At 49.3% G+C, this 20,172-nt stretch overlaps 1 protein-coding gene across 1 annotated transcript in view; it reads right to left on the bottom strand.

The window, feature by feature from the left end:
• Positions 1-20,172, bottom strand: part of SAG (S-antigen visual arrestin) — a 28,814-nt gene that overhangs the window by 1,890 nt on the left and 6,752 nt on the right. The window contains exons 4-13 of the mRNA XM_058533247.1: positions 18,907-19,100; positions 16,668-16,727; positions 14,112-14,188; positions 13,003-13,138; positions 11,967-12,051; positions 9,728-9,800; positions 7,314-7,451; positions 3,757-3,834; positions 2,590-2,613; positions 1,043-1,098 (exon numbers count right to left, since the gene is read on the bottom strand). Coding sequence (XP_058389230.1) covers positions 1,043-1,098; positions 2,590-2,613; positions 3,757-3,834; positions 7,314-7,451; positions 9,728-9,800; positions 11,967-12,051; positions 13,003-13,138; positions 14,112-14,188; positions 16,668-16,727; positions 18,907-19,100 — 921 coding nt within the window. The remainder of the gene's footprint in view (positions 1-1,042; positions 1,099-2,589; positions 2,614-3,756; positions 3,835-7,313; positions 7,452-9,727; positions 9,801-11,966; positions 12,052-13,002; positions 13,139-14,111; positions 14,189-16,667; positions 16,728-18,906; positions 19,101-20,172) is intronic.

Below are 20,172 nucleotides of genomic sequence, written 5' to 3'. Positions count from 1 at the left end.
AATGAATATGGCCAGACTGTATTTTTTCCCCAAGGGAAGGTTTTGGCAAAGTACGTTGTGTATTTGAATCCAAAATATTTGGAAAAGATACTTTGAGACAAAATGTTTTTGAGACAAACCCAAAATGAATATGGGGGCACATTCTAATATGTTTAAATGCCATTTCATTATCAATATAGAAAAGCTGTTTATAAAGTATAAGAAAAATACACCTTGCTTGTTTATACCACTTTTACTTAAAACATTCTTATTACTATAACTATGGCGAGTTCTCGTTGAGACAAGTCCATCTTTCTTTCCTGCCGACTAAGCCTCCTTTAACACACAGTGGAAAGCTTTTCCTCTGAATTTCTGAGATTGCACCTACATTATTTTTGCTGCTCCATTTATCTCTTTTAAAAGAGCTATATTGAGATCTAATTTACATCCCATACAATTCACCTACGTACATGCACAGTCCAGTGCTTTTAGCTCAAACACAGAGTCACAGAACCATTGCTTCATTTGCTTTTAACATCCGTGCAGGAGCCAGTGGATTTACAATTCAAAGGAGCCAAGGTGTCAGGAACCCAGCCTGACCCTCTTTTCTAGCATTTTCTGTATTCTCGTCACAATCGCCATTGTCAAAAAGACTTATCATCCTCTAAATGCCTGTTAATGTTTCCAAATGAAATGCAAAAGCTCCAGGATCTCAAATTTACTTTTCACCTAAATTTTCCTTAAATCGAAATCCAAGTCTGTTCACGGCAGAGCTTCTGCTTTTAAATCATTCTTGGTAAAGCCGAATGAGATCGTTTGTGTCCAAGAGCAGGGATGCTATGTCCTCCACACATTATCTGAAGGTGGACCAGCCACCTGGCTCATGACTGAGTGGATGGGCACTCCTTCCTGGGCCGGACCAGCCACTTTGAAGATGACAAAGCATCTCGTACACCTGGCCATGCTCATGCTCAGAGATGTGGTCAAGAAAGACTAGCAATGAGTAAACAATGAATCTGCAAGTGCTAGATACTAGAGAAAGCCAAGACAACACGTGACTGACCTGGGTCCTCGGGCTGGGGGTGCATGAGGCGGAACGGCACCTCGGTGGCCACTTCACTAGAAAAATGAAGAATGCAGATAGGTGAGAACACACACCAATTATAAATCGCCCAGCAATGAGCTGTGGCTGCAGAGATTCCCAAAAGATCCCTGGGCCCAAGCTGAAAGAGGATTCAGTGAGATTCAAAACAAAACAAACCAGAGATCAGGAAGTGGTCAAGTAGGAATTTTAAGTGTATTCCCTGGAATGTGGTCCAGAAACTTCACTTAGGCCTGGCCAGGGCTGCTAGGATTTTTAGGCTCCCCTTCCTCCTGATTATTAGTTTTAGGGACGTAGTATTATGGGCAGAGGAGAGGTGAAATCCTGGAGAAAGGATAGTTTTGAAAAATATCCTTTGCAAAAATGTCCACTATTTTTTATACGTTAAATCTCTGTAAGGCTGGTGTCTTGGGGGCCAGGCACACAGTCTCTTGCTAGAGAGCAGAACAGAGATGAACAGAGTCTGGCAAATTCCAGAAGCTAAAGGGCTTTGGGGCAGCTTGGAATTTATACAAAAAGAAGGAAGGAAAGGAGTCAGGAAGGAAAGCAGAAGGGAAATCTGGACAAAGGAAGATTGGAAAGGTGAGGGATGAAAACTCAAGGGTTGTTCCTCACTTCACCCAGGAACCCCTGCCTCCTGCCCCAGGGTTATGGCTTTGGTCAAACCAACTGTGTTTACAAGGCCACTCCCATCAGACCCCGGTGCAGACAGTGTCTAAGAGGAAAGGTGTCCCCTGGTTTTAAAAGGATTTAAAAAGGAGCTGTCACTATTCACAACAGCCAAAAGGTGGAAACAACCTAAATGTCCACTAACTGGTGAATGGATAAACAAAATGTGGTGTATCCATACAATGGAATATTACTCAGCCATAAAAAGGAATGAAGTTCTCACACATGCTACAACATGGACGAACCTTGAAAACTTTATGCTGAGTGAAAGAAGGGGGTCACAAAAGGACAAATATCATCTGATTCCATTTATACTAAATATCCACAATAGGCAAATGATAGAGACAGAAAGCAGATAGGGGTTTCCAGGGACTAGGGAGAGGGGAGAATGGGAGAGACCACTTAATAGGTACAGGGTTTCTTTCTGGGGTGGTAAAAATGTACAGGAGCAGAGAGTGGTGATGGTTACACAACATTGTAAATGTACTTGATGCCACTGAATTATATGCTTGGGAATGGTTAAAATGGTAAACTTCATGTTATGTATATTCTACCACATACACACACACACACAAAGGTGGTTGCCTGGAATGTGCCTGTTTTCTGACTGTGTGTCTTTGCCCAGGTGTAGGCCCAGCTGTGGTCTCAAAAAAACATCCTAGCCTCACACCAATCAGCTAAGGTTTGCATGATGCATCCGAAAGGCAGTGGCCATCGTTTCATAACACCTATGAGCAAAACTGCTGGGGAACCAGGTTTCACGGCGACTGTTTTGAACCCCAGGTTCATTCCCTTGATCTCCTGGGAATCAAGCAGAGAAGGAAGGTGATGAGGCTTACCTGGAGGTGAGCTCTCCCAGAAAGCTAGAAAACACAAAAGCAAACAGGGCTGTGGTGACTGTCCACAGTGGTGACATGACCTCATTTCCCATCATTCTGAGGTGGGAAATGAGGTCCAGTCATGACCCTCAGTCACAACGTTCAAGATCTTTGCATCCCTTAATATTTAACTCAGCTATTCCTTTCTACTTGTGATTTCATCTCTTTCTCAAGTGGATTAGTTAAAAAGAGGAATTACTTAAGTTCAGGCCCTAATGTTCAAGAATAAACCACAGACCAGAATTTTTCTCATGGCCACAAAGGTCATTGTGAAATACCTGTTATTCACTTAGCTTGACCACTGAAAGAAACTCTACTGTTTTAGATTCTCTCAGAGAAAATGAAAGAAAACACTATGCACTTTGAAAAACACGACAAATACAAACACTGTGTTAACAAAATGTGCAAAATCAACCCATGTTCTACTTTGTTGCCCCAACCAAAACTGGGGAACTCTTTATCTACTTAGAATTATGGAGTATACGCATGGACTTGCCTGTGACAGCTGAACTGCCCAAGGCTCATCAAGGTAAAAGGCCAGAGCCTTTGGCAATGGAATTTGAAAAAGAAAGTGAGAATTCAAGTTTTTCCCTTTTGATGAGATTTTAAAGATGGAAGAAAGTCATTTCATAAAAAAATGGAAAACCATTTCCTCGGAACTCTGAGATATCTGTGCTCTCGTATGAAAGTAGACTCCCAAATCCTGTGATTACACGTTGGGAAGGGAAGGAAAGGTCTCCCATTATGGATGGATGCCTCCTAAGAGGCACATGAATGAAGAGGTACCAAGAATTCATTTGATATCCGTCATTTTCTGAAGTTCGATATAACGCTAAACTGATTTTTCTTTTTTGCATATCAGCTTCCACCATGTGAGCATATGCACACCCATTTTTGCCAAGTTGTACTAGTAGTGCACGTATTTCATAGTCTACTTTTCTACCTTTTTCCATGTGATGTTATACCCAATAGAATTGTGAAACTAGACAAATAGAGCCTCCCTAAAACTCTTCTTGGTAACCTGTAGAATTTGTGGACCTTTCTTGCTTTCTATCTCCCAATCATACAGGAAAGGAACAATTCAGACTGCCTAAGGCCAAGACAGAGCATTGGAACTCAGACACTCACCCTGACACCATGAGCTTCACCTTGATCTGGTAGGACACCAGGATCCCCAGGACGGTCCGGTCTATGCCCTCCTTCACGCTGCCCAAACAGAAAGGAAAAGCAGAAGATAACAAGGGAGCAGCGGAAAGCCAAGACTGGATGAACCAACCCCTCATCTCCATGCCATCATCAGTTCTCGGGGAATTGGTGAACTCAACCAAGCCATCAAAGTCCTAGAACTTTCCATACTCAGGGCAGGGGGGATTCCTTTCCTGCATTGTAGCTTGGCGTTTTCCCCTCTGGAAGTTCAGAGGGCAGTGTGCTTCCAGTTCTCCCCACTCTGCCCCTGCTGACGCTCATCCACCTGCTTATCAGCCAGAAACTGTCCTCCTCGGCTCCTGCCTCTGCCCCATCTGCATCTCTGGCTGACCACTGAGTCCTCCACTGGCTTTTCCTGCCTGGATGATCCCAGTAAATTACCTCCCACATGCCGGGCTCCTTCTCTGAGTTCTCTGCCGCTCTGCAGCCAGAGAGATCTTCCACGGTCAAACCTTAGCATGGCCCGGGAGGCAATCTTGAGCTGGCCCCTGCCTGCTTTTGCTGCCTGACACCCTGCTGTGCCCTAGCATCCCCTGTGTGCCAACCTTGCAAACACAAACCTGCCCTGGAATGGCCCCCTCCTCCTCCTCTGCCCTCCAAGAGCTCAAGTTGAAGTTGATCCTCCTGTGTGAAGCCTCCTGGACACCTGCCAGGCAGCGCGGGTCTCCCTCCTTGGCGCCCTGGCTCTGCATCCCCAGCACCCAGCATCGTGTTGAAGTGAATGAACGCAGCGCGTGAGGTCCTCAAATGTGCCGCAAAGAGACTACAGTCTAACTTCTCTCAACAGAAACTTCTTTCCAGATTCTATTAGCATGTGTTGAGTTCTATCTAACAGGCACCATGCTGGGCTTTTTTTTTTTTTTTTTTGGTGAGAGAGATTGGCCCTGTGCTAACATCTGTTGCCAATCTTGCTCTTTTTCTTTTTTCTCCCGAAAGCCCCAGTACATAGTGGTGTATCATAGTTGTAGAGTTGTAGCTATTCTATGTGGGACACTGCCTCAGCATGGCTTGATGAGCAGTGAGTAGGTCCGCACCTGGGATCCGAACCAGTGAGCCCAGGCTGCTGAAGCGGAATGGGCGAACTTAACCACTGTGCCACCGAGCCGGCCCCAAGGACATTTTATTGATTTATTGATTTATTTTCTTTTTTTCTTTGTTTTTCTTTTTTATTTTTTTAAAAAATTTTTTGTGAGGAAGATCAGCCCTGAGCTAACATCCATGCCAATCCTCCTCTTTTTGCTGAGGAAGATTGGCCTTGAGCTAACATCTGTGCCCATCTTCCTCCACTGTATGTGGGACACCGCCACAGCATGGCCAGACAAGCGATGCATCGGTGCGCGCCCGGGATCCGAACCCCGGCCGCCAGCAGCGAAGCACACACACTTAACCGCTAAGCCATGGGGCCGACCACCCAAGGGCATTTTAACACAGATTATTTTATCATGTGATCCAATGTGGGGACATAAATACTTCAGAATATCCAATTACAGGAATTGGGGTATACAAAATATTATGAAATTCTGGGTAAAACAATGTGAATGAGAATAGACGACATGGCTGACAAGCCTGAAGGCTTGAGATGGAAGGCAGGGCTGTGTTGAGAGGTCTCAGAAGGGTGCTGAGAGGGTGCAAGGTAGGTTCTGGGCCTGGGGCCTGGCTCCCCCCAGCTGGGGGAGCCTTCTCGTGGGAGGCACTTGAACATTGCTTCCAGGACCACAATGGCCCCCAAAGAACTCCATCGGCTCATCTGTCGCCGGAGCTCCTTGAAGAGGGCAAAGTGCCTTTATCTGGAATCATGGAATGTGGCCAAGCACTTGGTGGAGAGAGGTGCCACCAAAGGGAAAAGAGGGGATGTAAGCCTCAGAGGCCACCCCTTTGCAGAACTGACTCTCTACCTTATACTGAGTGGAGCCACACAGCTGGGGGAAAGACTATGCTTCATCTTGTGCCTGAGAATACCCTGCAAGCTTTCTCCCCTGCCATCTTCCTGGAATGGGAGAGTCTCTCTCTCTCTCTCTCTCTCTCTCTCTCTCTCTCACACACACACACACACACACACACACACACACACACACGGAGATTGGTTAATCTAGGTTCTGCTGGGCTTGTCAGCTTCTAGGGCCCTGGAAGGCAGCCCTGAAGTTGGCAGTGAACAAAGGACTCAGGGTTAGGAGCGGACCTTGCTCTGCCATTAACTGACCAGTTAACCTTGGCTGAGCCTCTCTTTCTGGCTGAACGTCAATTTCCTCATCCACAAAGTGAGTATAAACTCACCTTCCTCACAAAAGCTTGGAGAGACTCACATGTTGGTAAGATAGTCCATAAACCACAAAACATTTTTCCAAACGCAGTGTGCCATTGCTGGTGTCACGACTGCTACGCCCTTGACTAAGTTGACCTAGAACATCAGTCTCTCTGTCATTCTTGCTCCCAGAGCTTCACAAATGTGCTTTAGAATCAAACACACCAACTTGGCAAATTATCCTCAGAAAATCCTTTGACTCCCACCATCCTGCTTTCTGCCAAATGTTCGCTGACCCCACTGTTTGTCTCAGAGAACATGTCTGCTGAGCCACAGGGTCATGGAGGTCAAACATGAGAGCCTCTTCCCGATGGCATCACCTTAGAGGTGGTCCACCCAGGCCATGGAGGGGGCCCCAGCGCATCACATGGGGTGGCAGTGAGTGGGCCTCAAGCCTGGGTCGCAGCTCCTAGCCCCAACACTCAGAGCTCCCCAACAGACACGCTCCCAGGAATGGAAGCCTCAAAGGACGGCCAGGAGCAGCAGTGGGTATTCGACTTTGAAGCTTCACTCCAGTTTTTGCTAGATCTGCTGGCTACATTAGGCCAGTGGTTCTCTGGGTCGGGGTCAGCAGATCAGTGCTTAGTTTCAATTAAATTTAACTGACATCTGTCGCTGTCAGGACGTCCTGTCTTTCCCTTTCCTGATGGAAATGAATACATGATATTCCCATCACCCGTGTAGCCACTGCAGGCCTCAGTTCATGTGCTTAGGGCACGACACTAGCTGACGATATTTTTAAACGGTCAGAGCTAACATTTCTGGAGCATGTACTGTGTGCCAGGCACCACCTTTCACATAGATTGTCTCACATAATCCTTATAGCCTCTCTATAGAAAGGAACTGTCTGTTGGTGGCACCTCCACTTTACAGACAGGAAAACTAAGGTTCTCAGACAGCTCAAGGGATTTGCCCAGGGTGGCCCAGCCGGTATGCAGTGGAGCTTGGTTTGGTGCAAGGCTATCTGCTGAGCCCACTGCCGTAACCACCACGTCACACCAGAGGTGGGAGTGGGGTCCCTGCTTGGGCCACTGGTCTGTATTCTGCACTAGAGATGCCAGCTGTCATGCTGCAAGTGCAGGCCGGGGAGCCCGGGAGGTGAGACAAGGAGGGGAGCAGACCAGTGCCAGCCCCGCCCTGAGTCCGGGGGCTCATCTCCTGAGCCACGAGGACTCACATGGTGCTGGAAGCAAGATTCGTGTCCTCGTGCTTGATTTTCCCATCCAGGGCGATGCCTCTCCTCTCACGGTTGTTAGCCAGCAAGGGCACCAGCGTCAGTGTCGTGGTCAGAGTGCTGTTTGGTGGCACTTTTTCTCTGCAGGAAGAATAACAGAGAGGATATTTGTCTGATTGCTCTTATGTCCATAAAGCCACCCTCGATCCTGAGACACTATCTGCCAGCAAGCATTTTCCAGGATCCAAGTTCCCTGCGTCTTATGGGAAAGATAGTTCAGGGGCCTGTGCGTTTGCCTTACGAGAAGCAGAACAGTATTAGCGACATCTCAACATAGGCTGGCAGCAACCTTAGGACATTTCCTCAAGTCCTGCTCTAACCACTGAATTTCTAGAATGTTCTGTGGGGTTAAATAAGGCCAACTGGCCCAAGGGTCAGGGACCACACCGAGTCTCCTCCTGAGACTTTGTGAAACCACGCAGTGGGCTGGCCAGTACCAGCAACAAGCCCAGGCTGCAAGTCACTTGTCACCAAAAACTGTCACTATAAGGGGGATCAGCGTGTGCCCAGGGTGGTGGGTTGTCTAGAAGGGCGAGATGGGGTCCTCTGTTTGTGAACCGTACAGAGTGCGCTAGTTTGGGTTCAAAGCAGCACACGCTCCTTCTCTCCCAGATCTTCAGAATCAGTCAGGCAGTGGGTTTCAGAGCATCTGACAGACTCAGGGAACCCATGCCAACGGGTGGGTCTGTGGGTCTGGCCTGGAGCTGCAGACACAGCAATGTTGGTTTCTCCAGGTCTGGCAGCAGACCTTCGGGTGATGGACTTTCCTGCAGCAGAGCTTGCTGAAGGCCTGTGCCAAAGCCCTGGGGCCGAAGGCCAGCACCTTCAGGATCTGGGATTGGCTGGTGGACAGCAACTGGGTAGACAGGTCTGACCTGGTTCTGAGGAGGCCTGCCCACAAGAGCCCAGGGAGCCTCAGGGTTCTGGGACAATGGCTCATGCTCTGCAGCCCTCTGAGTGGCTTCTAGTCTGAGACCTGTTAGCATGATCCAGCCTAGCTTTCAGTCTCCCTGCCCCCCACCCTTGGGGGGACCCGAGAATGGTTCCCAGTCTCCTGGGAATCATTTGGTCCAAGATGCACTGAAGAGCTGAAACGAGGACGAGATAATGGGGTGTATTAGGGGAAAACTCAGCCAGGCACTATTTTCCTGTACCATTGTTGACCATATGCCACAAGGCGAGCAAGGAAGACTCCCGGGACACGACGATGTGCAAGGATGCACCCTAAAATGTAGAACGTGGGGCTGGCCCAGTGGCGTCGGTTAAGTTCGCATGCTCCGCTTCAGCGGCCTGGGGTTCACAGGTTCGGATCCTGGGTTGGGGACCTATGCACCACTTATCAAGCCATGCTGTGGCAGGCATCCCACATATAAAGTAGAGGAAGATGGGCACGGATGTTAGCCCAGGGCCAATCTTCCTCAGCAAAAAAAAGGAGGATTGGCAACAGATGTTAGCTCAGGGCTAATATTCCTCACCAAAAAAAGAAAAAGGTAGAATGACCCCAGGCCTGGCGCCAAGGAGGCAGTCATGAGTTATGGTTCTTTCCTGCCTCCGTCCCCTCTGGACCTATATTTAAACTTTGGTCTGGATTGGCTTTGAGTAACAGTTTATCTCGAAGTTGCCTTTTAAATATTATGTAATGTTATCTTGCTGAACCAGTTTGCCTTCCTCTAATGGTGGTAATATTTTTGCATACAACAGTGCTTAGCACTCGCCAGCGAGGCAGAGGAAAAGACTCCCAAGTGATCATCTCAGGGGGAAGGCATAACCCCGAGAAGCCTGCGTGTTAGATGACTCTATCTGACTGTCCAGCACAGCAAAACTGGGCGGGTCTCTCATCCCCCATGAAGATGCTGGCACAGGATTCTCATGTGGTTTTGATTCTGATAAAGAGAGAAAAGCCATTCATGACAACGGACTGAGAATGGAGACATCACACTGATCCTGCTGTCATTGGTACAAGACTTTCAAAATGAGGAGATCAAAAGACAGAGACCCCTCACCTGGGCTGATAGATCATTTACTTATCTGCCCAGGGGGCAGAAATAGTATCAAGTTCCTACCAACTGCCTCCAAGGGTAAAGAGAAAGGTCCAGCGGCTCCCACTGTGACATTTCCATCTTTCTGTCTCTCCTCTCCATCCTTCCTTAGCTGGACCGATCTCTCAGAACTCTTGTGAGTGAGGGCAGAATTGAGATGCTAACTTTGTTTGGAGCCCTTGAAGCGAGAGAAGGGGAAGGAAGTGAAAAGCTGTGAGCTGGCTGAGCGTTCCACTTCCCTCTTCGGGAAGAACAAAAGGGGAACTTGACAAAGAAGCTTGGACCACCCAGGAAATAGAAACCCAACCAGCTACTCACTGTGTTTCCTCCATGGCCACCGGCTTGACATAATAATCACTCGAGTAGAGAACTACGTTGGCCACTTGTTCCACTGCAAAGGGACGACACAGGTGGGTGATTCAGTGGGGTCCTCTGCACACGTGCATGGTGCCTTCCAGGCCTGCGGCTGGTCCTTCCTCCCTAATGACCATTTGAGTGTGCTTCTCAGGCTCGGCTTTCTCAGCTCAAAGCTTAAAGGCTGAGATTTCTGAGGCCACTTCTGTCCCTCAGTAACCTGCTCTGTGTCAACTCCCACCCATGAGCCACTGTCCTAAAACTGCACCTCCTGGGAGACCCCTTCTCTCTGCAGAGCCCATGTTATATCCCTTGGCATCCTTCCAAGGCACAGGATCTTCCAGCATCCCCGAACTCACCATTTACTCTCTTTCTCCAAACCCACCCCCTTCCAACATTCTCTGTCTTATTAAATGAGCATCTCCTTCTGGTTGTCCAGGCTAGACACCATCTGGAGGTGGTGTAGCATTGATTTGGGGGTGTAGCGTGGTGGATAGGAAGGTGGGCCCTGTAGCCAGACTACCTGGGCTCAATTCCAGCTTAGCCACCAGCTGTGGGGTGAGTTACTTAACTCTTCTAAGCCTCAATTTCCCCATCAGCAAAATGGGAGTGATAACTGCATCTATCATATGTTTGTTGTGATGATTAAAAAGATGATTTTTAATTTCCATTAAAATCAAATTTGAGGATTAAAAGAAACAAGTTGTGTGAAGCTCTCAGCACTGTGCTCGGCCTATAGAAAGTTATTAACATCTTGCTTCAGAAAAGTCAACAGCTTCTTTAAAAATTAGTGGCTTTGATGTTAGGATGCACCAAACTTTGAGAAATAATTTAAAATAAAAGTATCAAATGATATTTTCTCAATCCTGCTACTTTGTGGAACATTGTACTGGACACTACATATAACACGCTAAATAAATAATGCCAGGTCCTACAAAGACTTAAAGGCATATGAACTAACCCAACATAAAATAAAGCCATAAATTAAGCATTCATATCAGCATTAAGAAAAATCTAGAATTCTTTAGTATGCATGCTTCAAAATTCCTGAAGCTTATCTATGATGGACACACAGGGAAAGAGGAAAGTGGTGGATGAGACTTAAGGCAACCAACAGCTCTGATTTGCCTGGGACTGGCCCCATTTTAGCACAGAAAGTCCCACACCCTCAGTCCTGGTCAACCCAGTATGGTTAGTCACCCTAACACGCTGTAAGTCTAACTTTGTCTTGGTTATTGAGCGTTTGAGTTAGAGATCACCCTTCCAGGTCATTCTACTGTGTCTTTTTTTTTTTTTTTTAATAATTTTATTTATTTATTTTTGTCCCCAAAGCCCCAGTAGACAGTTGTATGTCATAGCTGCACCTCCTTCTAGTTGCTGTATGTGGGACGCGGCCACAGCATGGCCGGAGAAGCGGTGCATCGATGCGCGCCCGGGATCCGAACCCGGGCCGCCAGCAGCGGAGCTCACGCACTTAACCGCTGAGCCACGGGGCCGGCCCCTACTGTGTCTTTTTTACGTAGCCTGTATAAGATGATCATATAAGGCTACCCCCTGCACTTTGATGCCATTCAAGCTGAGGAAGCGTATAGGAACAGTAGGCAGGAGGTGCCTCTCCTGCAGGATTCTGCGAGGCTTGGCCATAACATCACAAGGACTCAACAGCAGCGTGTTACCATATATAAAGCACTTCCATGTGTGGCCAATCCTTAGAGCCTCACAGACCTGGAAGGTGGACCAGAAACCACTGCCGTGGATGGCAGCTGGGATTCAGGGGGGACTCACAGCATAAGCCCACAAATATAGCCAGTGTCCTCAGACCAGTGCCTATCCCACTACACTGTACTGCGTCTGTCATCAAAAATTATCATTGATCCAAGAAAGGAAACTCCTCTCATGGCCTCCCCTGAGACCTGGCATGGGGGCCCCTCCAGGAAGGCATGACATGGAAAGAGGGGAAGATCACCTATCAGGGGTATTGTCCCAAGACAAAAGATGCCCTAAGCTTGGCACGAGGTTGCATGAGGGGACATTGAGGGCCTTCCTCCTTCTAGGGTCCTGCCGTCCATGACAACAGAGACAAACAGGCAGTTCCAACAACCCAGGAGGTCCTTATCCCACCAGAGGAGAGACCCTCAGGAAATACAACCAGATGGAGAAATTCTAGAAGACTCTGCCCTCCAGTTTTGAGCCAAGGCCCTACCCAACGCTTTAATCTTCTTCACTGTCTTCTCTGTGTTGTTGGTCACAGTCACAGTCACAGGAATGGGTTCCCCATGGAAATAGATCTGAAAAAGTTGGCAGATAAATCAGAAAAGGGGAACATGGTGTGGTGCTATCTTTAACCTCATGACTTTCTAAATTCGTCTCAGTCCTTTAACTAGAATAAAAGTGGCTGAATTCCCATACTTTCAAGGAAGATAAAGTGATAGCAACAGATTTCCCTTAGAGAAGTGTCTGAACACATTTTGCCCCGTCTGTGGGATGCTGAGGAGGGTAATGGTGACCAATGTGGAGTGGAGCAAGGGTGCTCCTGCCCGAATGTCCGAGTCCTGAGAGTCACGGCCGAGTTAGCCATGGGGTCTTGAGTGGAATCATGAGGTTATTTGGACAGGATGAGTGAAATGAAAGGAAATCAGTGGGGAAGCCTAGTGGTAGAGCTCTCCTCAGCAGGGATTCTCATGTGATCTAGGCCCAGGTGGGTGCGCCCTTGCACACACACATGTGCACACAGTATATGTTAGGTTCTTGCCAACATGTGTGCACGACTCTTGGTGACCAGAGGGGCCAGAAACAGCCTCGGCCAGGGGTTCTTCACCTTTCTGTGCCCTGACACACCTAATAGATGATATTGATATGTGACATGGCCACCTCCTCATGGTGACTGTGAAACTTGAATTTTCCAGGGAAGTAAACAATTCACTGGTGCCACACTAGTAAATGAGGCCCAAGGGGGCAGACAGGGGGCAAGCCCAGGGTGGGAGTATGTGAAAACCACCCCTGCTCTCTCCCCAAGTTGGTCGGGACTGACAGAGTGGAATGCAAGCCAGTTTCACCCTATTCTAAGGGTCACCTTTACTAGCTCCAAATTACGAAAAAAAGCCGATCATTCCCATACGTTGGTGCTTGAACTATCCCGAGAAACAAGACTGCTTGCAACACACCCAGAGCAGGGAGGGCCCCGGGGCCTGTCCCCAGGCCTGCTCCCACTCAGGGCCCAGCGACGGCCGGTGAGTTACCTCTTTGCTGAGGGAGACTGCGAGGTGCAGGGGCTTGTCGGACATGAAGAACTGCCAGGCGGCCTCAGCTCGGGGCTGGGGACCCATCTTGGGCGGCGCGTGCTGTACTTTACGGATCAGCAAACTCACGGAGCTCCTGCGGACGAGAAGTCACCGACAGTCCTGAGATCATCACCCGGGCCTCTTCAGGCTGGCCTTCCAGGTCCCCTCCCCATTCTCATGTTGGGATTGTTCAGGAATGCTCCCAATGGACACTGGATGAACCAGAAGAGGGATCAGACGCTGTTCTGGGGGAGGGAACTGAGAAGCTGGTTTCTGGTCCTTTCTCAGCCATTTCACTGGCTGGGTGGCGTGGGGCCGGTCAGCTCTCCCGAGGGTCACTCCCACCCTCGGTTAGGACCCTGGCTTGGCCTTCTCTGGGGTGAAGCTGATGTGGGAACGTGTCATGTGCCTGTCACATAGGCTCCCTACAAATGTGATGCGCTAATATTGCTATTTATTATTGTGAGCCTCGTTGGGTGTGTGTGTTGAGGATAAGGAGAGAGTGTTGAGGGCACAATTGGAAACCTTGTTCAGGCACAAGAAGAACACTGGACGCCAGGGGCAGGGAGGACGGGAGGAACGGGAGTTACTGCCTAATGGTGGAGAGTTTGTTTTGGGGTGATGAATGCGTTTTGGGTATAGGTTGGGGTAGAGATGGTGGATAGTGGGGTAACTATGGTTATACAACATGGTGAATATACTTCACGCCACTGAACTGTACAACTGAAGGTGGTTAAAATGGTAAACTTCATGTTATGTATATTTTACCACAATAAAGGAATTATGAAGGAAGAAGAAAACTAAAGAAAGAAGGAATCTGGGAGCTTTTGGGGGCTTACATGAGCCCTTGAGGTTGCTAACTCCCCTGTTATTTTCTTTTGTTTTTTTTCCCCAATCGATCAGCCATTGACCCCCACCCATGTGTAGCCGGTTCATCCTTTCTGCCCCGACCTGGAGAGGCTCCGTGACTCGGGCCGTGGGCCCTGTGGGAAGAGTGAGGGGTGACTTCTTATCCCCCACCCTTCGTCCCCCGGAACCCCTCACCTATCCCCACAATACACTCTTACTTCTTGGGAGTTTTGTCTTCTTCGCCATCTGTGATGTCTGTGGCAAATGCTTTGACCTCGAAGTCGACCCCACAGCTCTGCAGGGGGCAAGAGAGCAGACAGGCCTGCGGTCAGCACCTTCCTCTGTGGGGGCTCGGACGGCGTCACACCTCACTCGGGGCATGTTATGTGGCACCTCCTCTTGTGTCTTACCCACATCCTTTTAGGGTCGCACCATTAAGACGAGATTTTGAAGTGTACTAGTAATGACATAATGACATTAGCACAAGGAGAGTGTCTTGGGCCCAAAGCCCCCAGAGGAAGGGGACTCAGCCCGCTGGACGTCTCTGCAGAGGGAGACTCACGCATCCTGGCTGGTCCTCGCCCCCCACCACCTTGCACGGCGTCCAGCACCCCCCATCTAGTTGTCCTTCCCAGATGTGACCCTGCGTGTACATTAATGACATCCCACGGCCCACAGCAGGGGGCCAGACATAGGTGCTCACAGGGCCAGCAGGCGGGTCCGCCAACACCCTGACCCCAGCAGGCAGCTGCTGTTCAACTGCAGCCAAGCGTAGCCAGGCGGGAATGGGGACCCAGTGCTGGCAGCTCCTCCAACTTTTGAAAAGAAGCTGGAAATGGACTTCGGAGTAAAGGCTCCTGATTTTTAAATTAACTAAATTAAAAATGCATCTGCCGCACCTTCAGCCCTCAGCCCCGGTGTGGGAATTCCTCCCCAACCTCGCTCTTCCCTGCACGTTAGCATGCGCGGGCGGGGGGGGGCACAGAGGCCAGCATGGGCCCTTCACCAATGGCCTGCGGGAAAAAGAAGAACAGGCAAAAGCGCGTGAAGTCAGTCGTGTCGACGGTGGCGTATAAGCCACAGTTTCACTGGCTCTGCAACCGTGGAATCGCGGCAATTCTAAAATCCAGGCTGAGATAGATACACATCATTAAGAAGCCCGGCATTGCTTGGCCGCGTGACCTCTCTGCTCCGCTCCCCTCCCTCGCTTCCACTCCCACTTTGTGCCGCTCCCTGCATAACCATGCCCTGTCACCCATCTACCCTGAGCACAAGCTATTCCCTCTTCCTGAAACGCCTGACAAGTCTCTCTCTCTTTGAATAGCTGTCGAACTCCTATGTACTCTCCAGGCCCCAGCTAAAAGGTCTCCCCAGCTGTGAGGCCCTGAGCCTCCCAGGCGTGCAGAGGCTCTGATCCTGGCCTCCCCAGGCTCAGCTCATACCCCCTTTCCCAAGCCACCTGCTCCGCTGGTACCTCCTCTCTTAGGACAGAGGAAAGGGGGGCACTTCTTTTGGCCAGCGCAGTGGCCCCCACTCTGATTTAGTGACCTCATCCTCCTCCATCGTGGCAGCCCATACCCCTGTTTTCCTGGACCAGTGGTTTTAAAATGTTTCAGGCCACCGTCCACGGGAAGAAGTAGTTTATAACGAGGCCCAGTAAACAGACACGTGTGAAAGTACTCTCACGAAATAACCCTCAGCTTTGCTGGGTGTGACTCTGTCTGAGATTTCCCATCCTATTCTGCTTCGTGCCACTCCGTTTTTCCCATGGAAAAACCATTTCTGGTCCACTACACTGACTTCACAAACCACTAAGGAGGCAGGACCGCTGCACTGAAAATCCCTGCCCTGGACCTGTCACTGTCTGTCACTGCACCCCCGCAGACCTGCCACTCTCTGGCCGCACTTTGCATCTTTTTAGTTTCCTCCTTCATGAATCCCAGACACCGACGGCACCTAGGGCTGTCATCCCTGGGTCCTAGCACCTTTCTCTCTCTCCTCCTGTCCTCACTGCCCTCCTTCCTTGCTCACAGTGTCTGGTCCACTACGGTCACTCCTCTTTTACGCACACTCAGACCCTTTTCCTTTCTCTGCCTTCGGAGCTCATGCTTGGCCAACTCAACCCCACTCTCAGCACAGTGGCCACAGGGATCCTTTGGAAACCTAAGTCAGAACCTACAGTTCAGAGCCCACCAGCGGTTCCATCTCACTCAGAAAAAGTCCAAGTCCCCCATCGGTCTACAAGGCCCTTCACGACCCTGCCGCACCTCCTCACACCTCTGTGACCTGCCTCCACCACCTCACCCCTGCTCCTCCCGCTCCAGCACGCAGCCTCCTTGCTGCCGCGGAACACAGCACGCGTGGTGTTCCCACTGCCTGGAAGGCTCTGCCTGAGGATGGAATGGCTTCTCCTTCACCCTCCTAGAGAGGCCCTCTTTAAACATCCAGAACACGCACCCCGTCAGACTCTCTGTTTGCCTCTCACAAGACTTTTGTTCTCCATGGCGCCTCCTGTCCTGCGACGTGCCCTGTACTTATTCGCTATTTGTTTTCTGCCTGCTGCTCTCCACTAACCTGTAAGACCCACAAGGGGAGGGACCCCAGTATTTTGTTCACAGGGCTGCTCCTGGTTAATACTTGCTGAAGACAAGTGGAAGGTTCGTTACACTGTCTCCCTACTTTTGTGTATGTTTGAAATGTTCCATGATAAAAGGCTATTTTGAAAAGTCTTTTGAAAGAATGAATAAATCCACGGCGCTTCTTCTGGAACTAACCTTCCCAATATCTTGTGGAGCTGGCTGCAACATCACTGAGCAGGGTAAGTAGTCAGGAAACTGGAAAGAAACAAAAAAGCATCTCTTTCAGAAGGGGTTATTCCACGGGAAATATATGTTCATTGCACAAAAATCGGAAAATGAGGGGGCCGGCCCTGTGGCTTAGCGGTTAAGTGCGTGTGCTCCGCTACTGGCGGCCCGGGTTCGGATCCCGGGCGCGCACCAACGCACTGCTTGTCCGGCCATGCTGAGGCCGCGTCTCACATACAGCAACTAGAAGGATGTGCAACTACGACATACAACTATCTACCGGGGATTTGGGGAGAAAAAGGAGGAGGATTGGCCATAGATGTCAGCTCAGAGCCAGTCTTCCTCAGCAAAAAAAGAGGAGGATTGGCATGGATGTTAGCTCAGGGCTGATCTTCCTCACCAAAAAAAAAAAAAAAAAAATTGGAAAATGAAGATGAGGAGCAAGCAAAAAGAAAAACGTTCACCCGTATTCCCAAGACCGGGAGTAACATTAACACAGCCATCCAACAGTGTCCTATGTGCACACACACACACAAATACGTATGTGTACGTAAGTGTGTTACAGAAATGGGACCAAATGATGCACATGTCCTGTCGTCTGCTTTGCTCACGGCACCAATCCTAACCCTACTCAGAATGCATTATGACCATGTTTCCACGCCACAAAATGGAGTTCTGCACCGTCATTTTGAGGGTTTCTGTAACACCACATTTAATTTAGCCAGTCCCCGCTGTTGGCTGGCCCTTCATTAAATAGTCTTTTTTTTTTAATCTTATAAACAATGCTGCAATAAAAATTCTCCTTCATCCACCTTAGTACAGTTTTATCCAATTAATTCCATAGGCTACCCTGCTAGAAAGTGACTTGTCAAGTCAAAATCACATTTTCAAGTTGATACGATGTTGACATGTTGTCTCCAAATGTTATGTCACTTCAAACTCCCAGTACCAGTGCATGGGAGCATTTAGGTCCGTAAAACTTTTTTTAAAGTGATTTAAAAAAAAAATTATGGTAAAATATCCAAAACATAAAACTTTTTTTTTTTCCCGGTGAGGAAGATCAGCCCTGAGCTAACATCCAATGCCAATCCTCCTCTTTTTGCTGAGGAAGATTAGCCCTGAGCTAACATCCGTGCCCATCCTCCTCTATTTTGTATATGGGACGCCGCCACAGCATGGCTTGATGAGCGGTGCGTTGGTCCACGCCCAGGATCTGAACCTGCAAACCTCGGGCTGCCAAAGCGGAGCATGCGAACCTAGCCACTACACCACCGGGCCGGCCCAAAAACTTACTATTTTAAGTGTACAGTTCAGTGGCATTAAGTACATTCACATTGTTCTGCAATAATCCCAACCATCCATCTCCAGAACATTTTCCTCATCTCAAACTGCAGCTCCATTAAACAATATCCCCTAATACCCCCTTCCCCCAGCCCCTGGTAACCTCTACTGTACTTTCTGTCTCTATGACTCTGACTACTCTAGGTCCCTCACATAAGTGGAATCACACAGTATCTGTCCTTTTGTGTCTGGCTTCTTTTCCTTAACATGTTTTCATGGTTCATCCATGTTGTAGCATGTGTCAGAATTTCCTTCCTTTTTACGGCTGAACCATATAACTTTGGAGGAGTCTATCATCTTAAGACACATAAACACACTAGATCAGAGGTGGCAGGAGCTTTCCCCACACGAAGTTCATGCCCAAGGCTCAGAGGCATGACGCTGGCACGTGGGCAGCCAGATTTCACCAGGGGAGACGCGGACCTCGAGAGAGAGGAAGCGACTTCTCCACTGTGACCCACGGAGCTACAGAGAAGGTATCTTATTTCACTAAGATCTCCTGCCCGAGGGAACTCTTTCTGGTTTAGAACTCCTCGGGGCCAACCGAGGGGCACTTCTGAGAGCTTTCTTTTTATAGATGAGCAAGCAAAAAGATAACCCAGGCACATGTAATTAGGTGGTCGGATGAAGGGAAATATTTAAACCGTAGGTTGAAACGGTGCCTTCAAAGGCTGAGTGGCTATTTTCAAGGACTTAAAAAAAGACAACCACAGCCTGTGCAATCTAGAATTTCCTCCGAGGGTGCAATCTGAAGGCCCACAAATGTGAAGTCATTACTGTGTCCTCTCTCCTTGGCTCCTGGTCACATTACAAGGTGCTGTGGGCAAAGGAGCTGGGGCGGAGGGTGATGGGGAGGGGGGTCACCCACCGTGAGCAGGAAGGGGTACGTGTTGCCCCCTAGCTTCTTGATCAGGCTCTCCTGCAGTTTCGTGTGGGCACCCGCGGCCCCCACAGGAGGGAACACCTGGACCCGAGAGAAGTACAGGTCCCTCCGGAAGGTCAGGCCCATCACGTCGATGTCTTCCTGGCCGTAGCGGAAGGCGCAGGTCAGAGACACATACACTGGAAGGCAGACAGAGAAGGGTGGGCTTGCCCCATCAGCATGATACTCCCTGTCTCGGACTAAGTGAGCACGGGACGACCACGGACACTGTCGGTCATGGCGGCCAACCTTTAGCATCTCCGGGGGGTGAGATTTGAGAACCATATGCCCAACGGGCCCACACACTTTTGGAGAACCAGCACCTTCCCCAGGGCTAGTGTTAATTACTCCAGGGGAGCATGTCAGAGGACTGGGAGTTACCTTCCTTGAACCATGTTGTTTTGCCACCTGCCTCTACTGTTTGGTCCATCCTACCCCTCCCTCTTCTTCTTCTTTTTTTTTTTTTTTTTGCTGAGGAAGATTGGCCCTGAGCTAACACCTGTGCCCATCTTCCTCTATTTTGTATGTGGGACGCTGCCACAGCATGGCTTGATGGGTAGCGTGTAGGTCCGTGCCCAGGATTCTAACCTGTGAACCCCGGGCTGCCGAAGTGGAGTGCACAAACTTAACCACTACACCACTGGGCCGCCCCTGCCCCTCCTTCCTCTTAACCCACCAGCTCAGCGACCTCAGGAGATTTTTCCACAGTGTGAAGTCGCTTGGATTCTGAGCTCAGGATGCCTGAATGGAGTTGAGAGTGAAGGTAGGAAGCAGAGAAAAACAGTGCCAGGAGCAGAACAGATTTGTTTCAGAGCTGGACGTGGGCCTGCGAGAGGAGCTAGAAGGTGCTAATGGACCAAGTGGACGGATGAAATCAAATCCGAGAAGGAATTCTTCTTCTCACATTGCTCGGACACTTATGCAGCATTCTCTGAATCAACTCCTCTAAGAATTCAGTTTGATTAAACAGGTGTAAATTGTGCCCCCAGTGGACCAGAAGAATTATATGAAACTACACATTTTGAGGATGGACTGTTTGCAACTGTCTTTAACGTGGTGAATAAAACCACACGCAGCACATTATTCTTGAACGTAAAGCGTATCAGAAGAGGTCCCCCCACGTCCTTGGGAGTTGGTTGAGGATTTTGTCTGCCCCAAGGATAACCGCCCCTCCCTGCTAAGCTTAGAAGAGCCGCTGATCACTTGCCTATC

Source organism: Diceros bicornis, chromosome 37 (genome assembly GCF_020826845.1).
Source record: "Diceros bicornis minor isolate mBicDic1 chromosome 37, mDicBic1.mat.cur, whole genome shotgun sequence".
NCBI lineage: Eukaryota > Metazoa > Chordata > Mammalia > Perissodactyla > Rhinocerotidae > Diceros > Diceros bicornis.
Note: the sequence above shows the minus strand (reverse complement) of the source record. Positions and strands in the feature narration are given on the sequence as shown.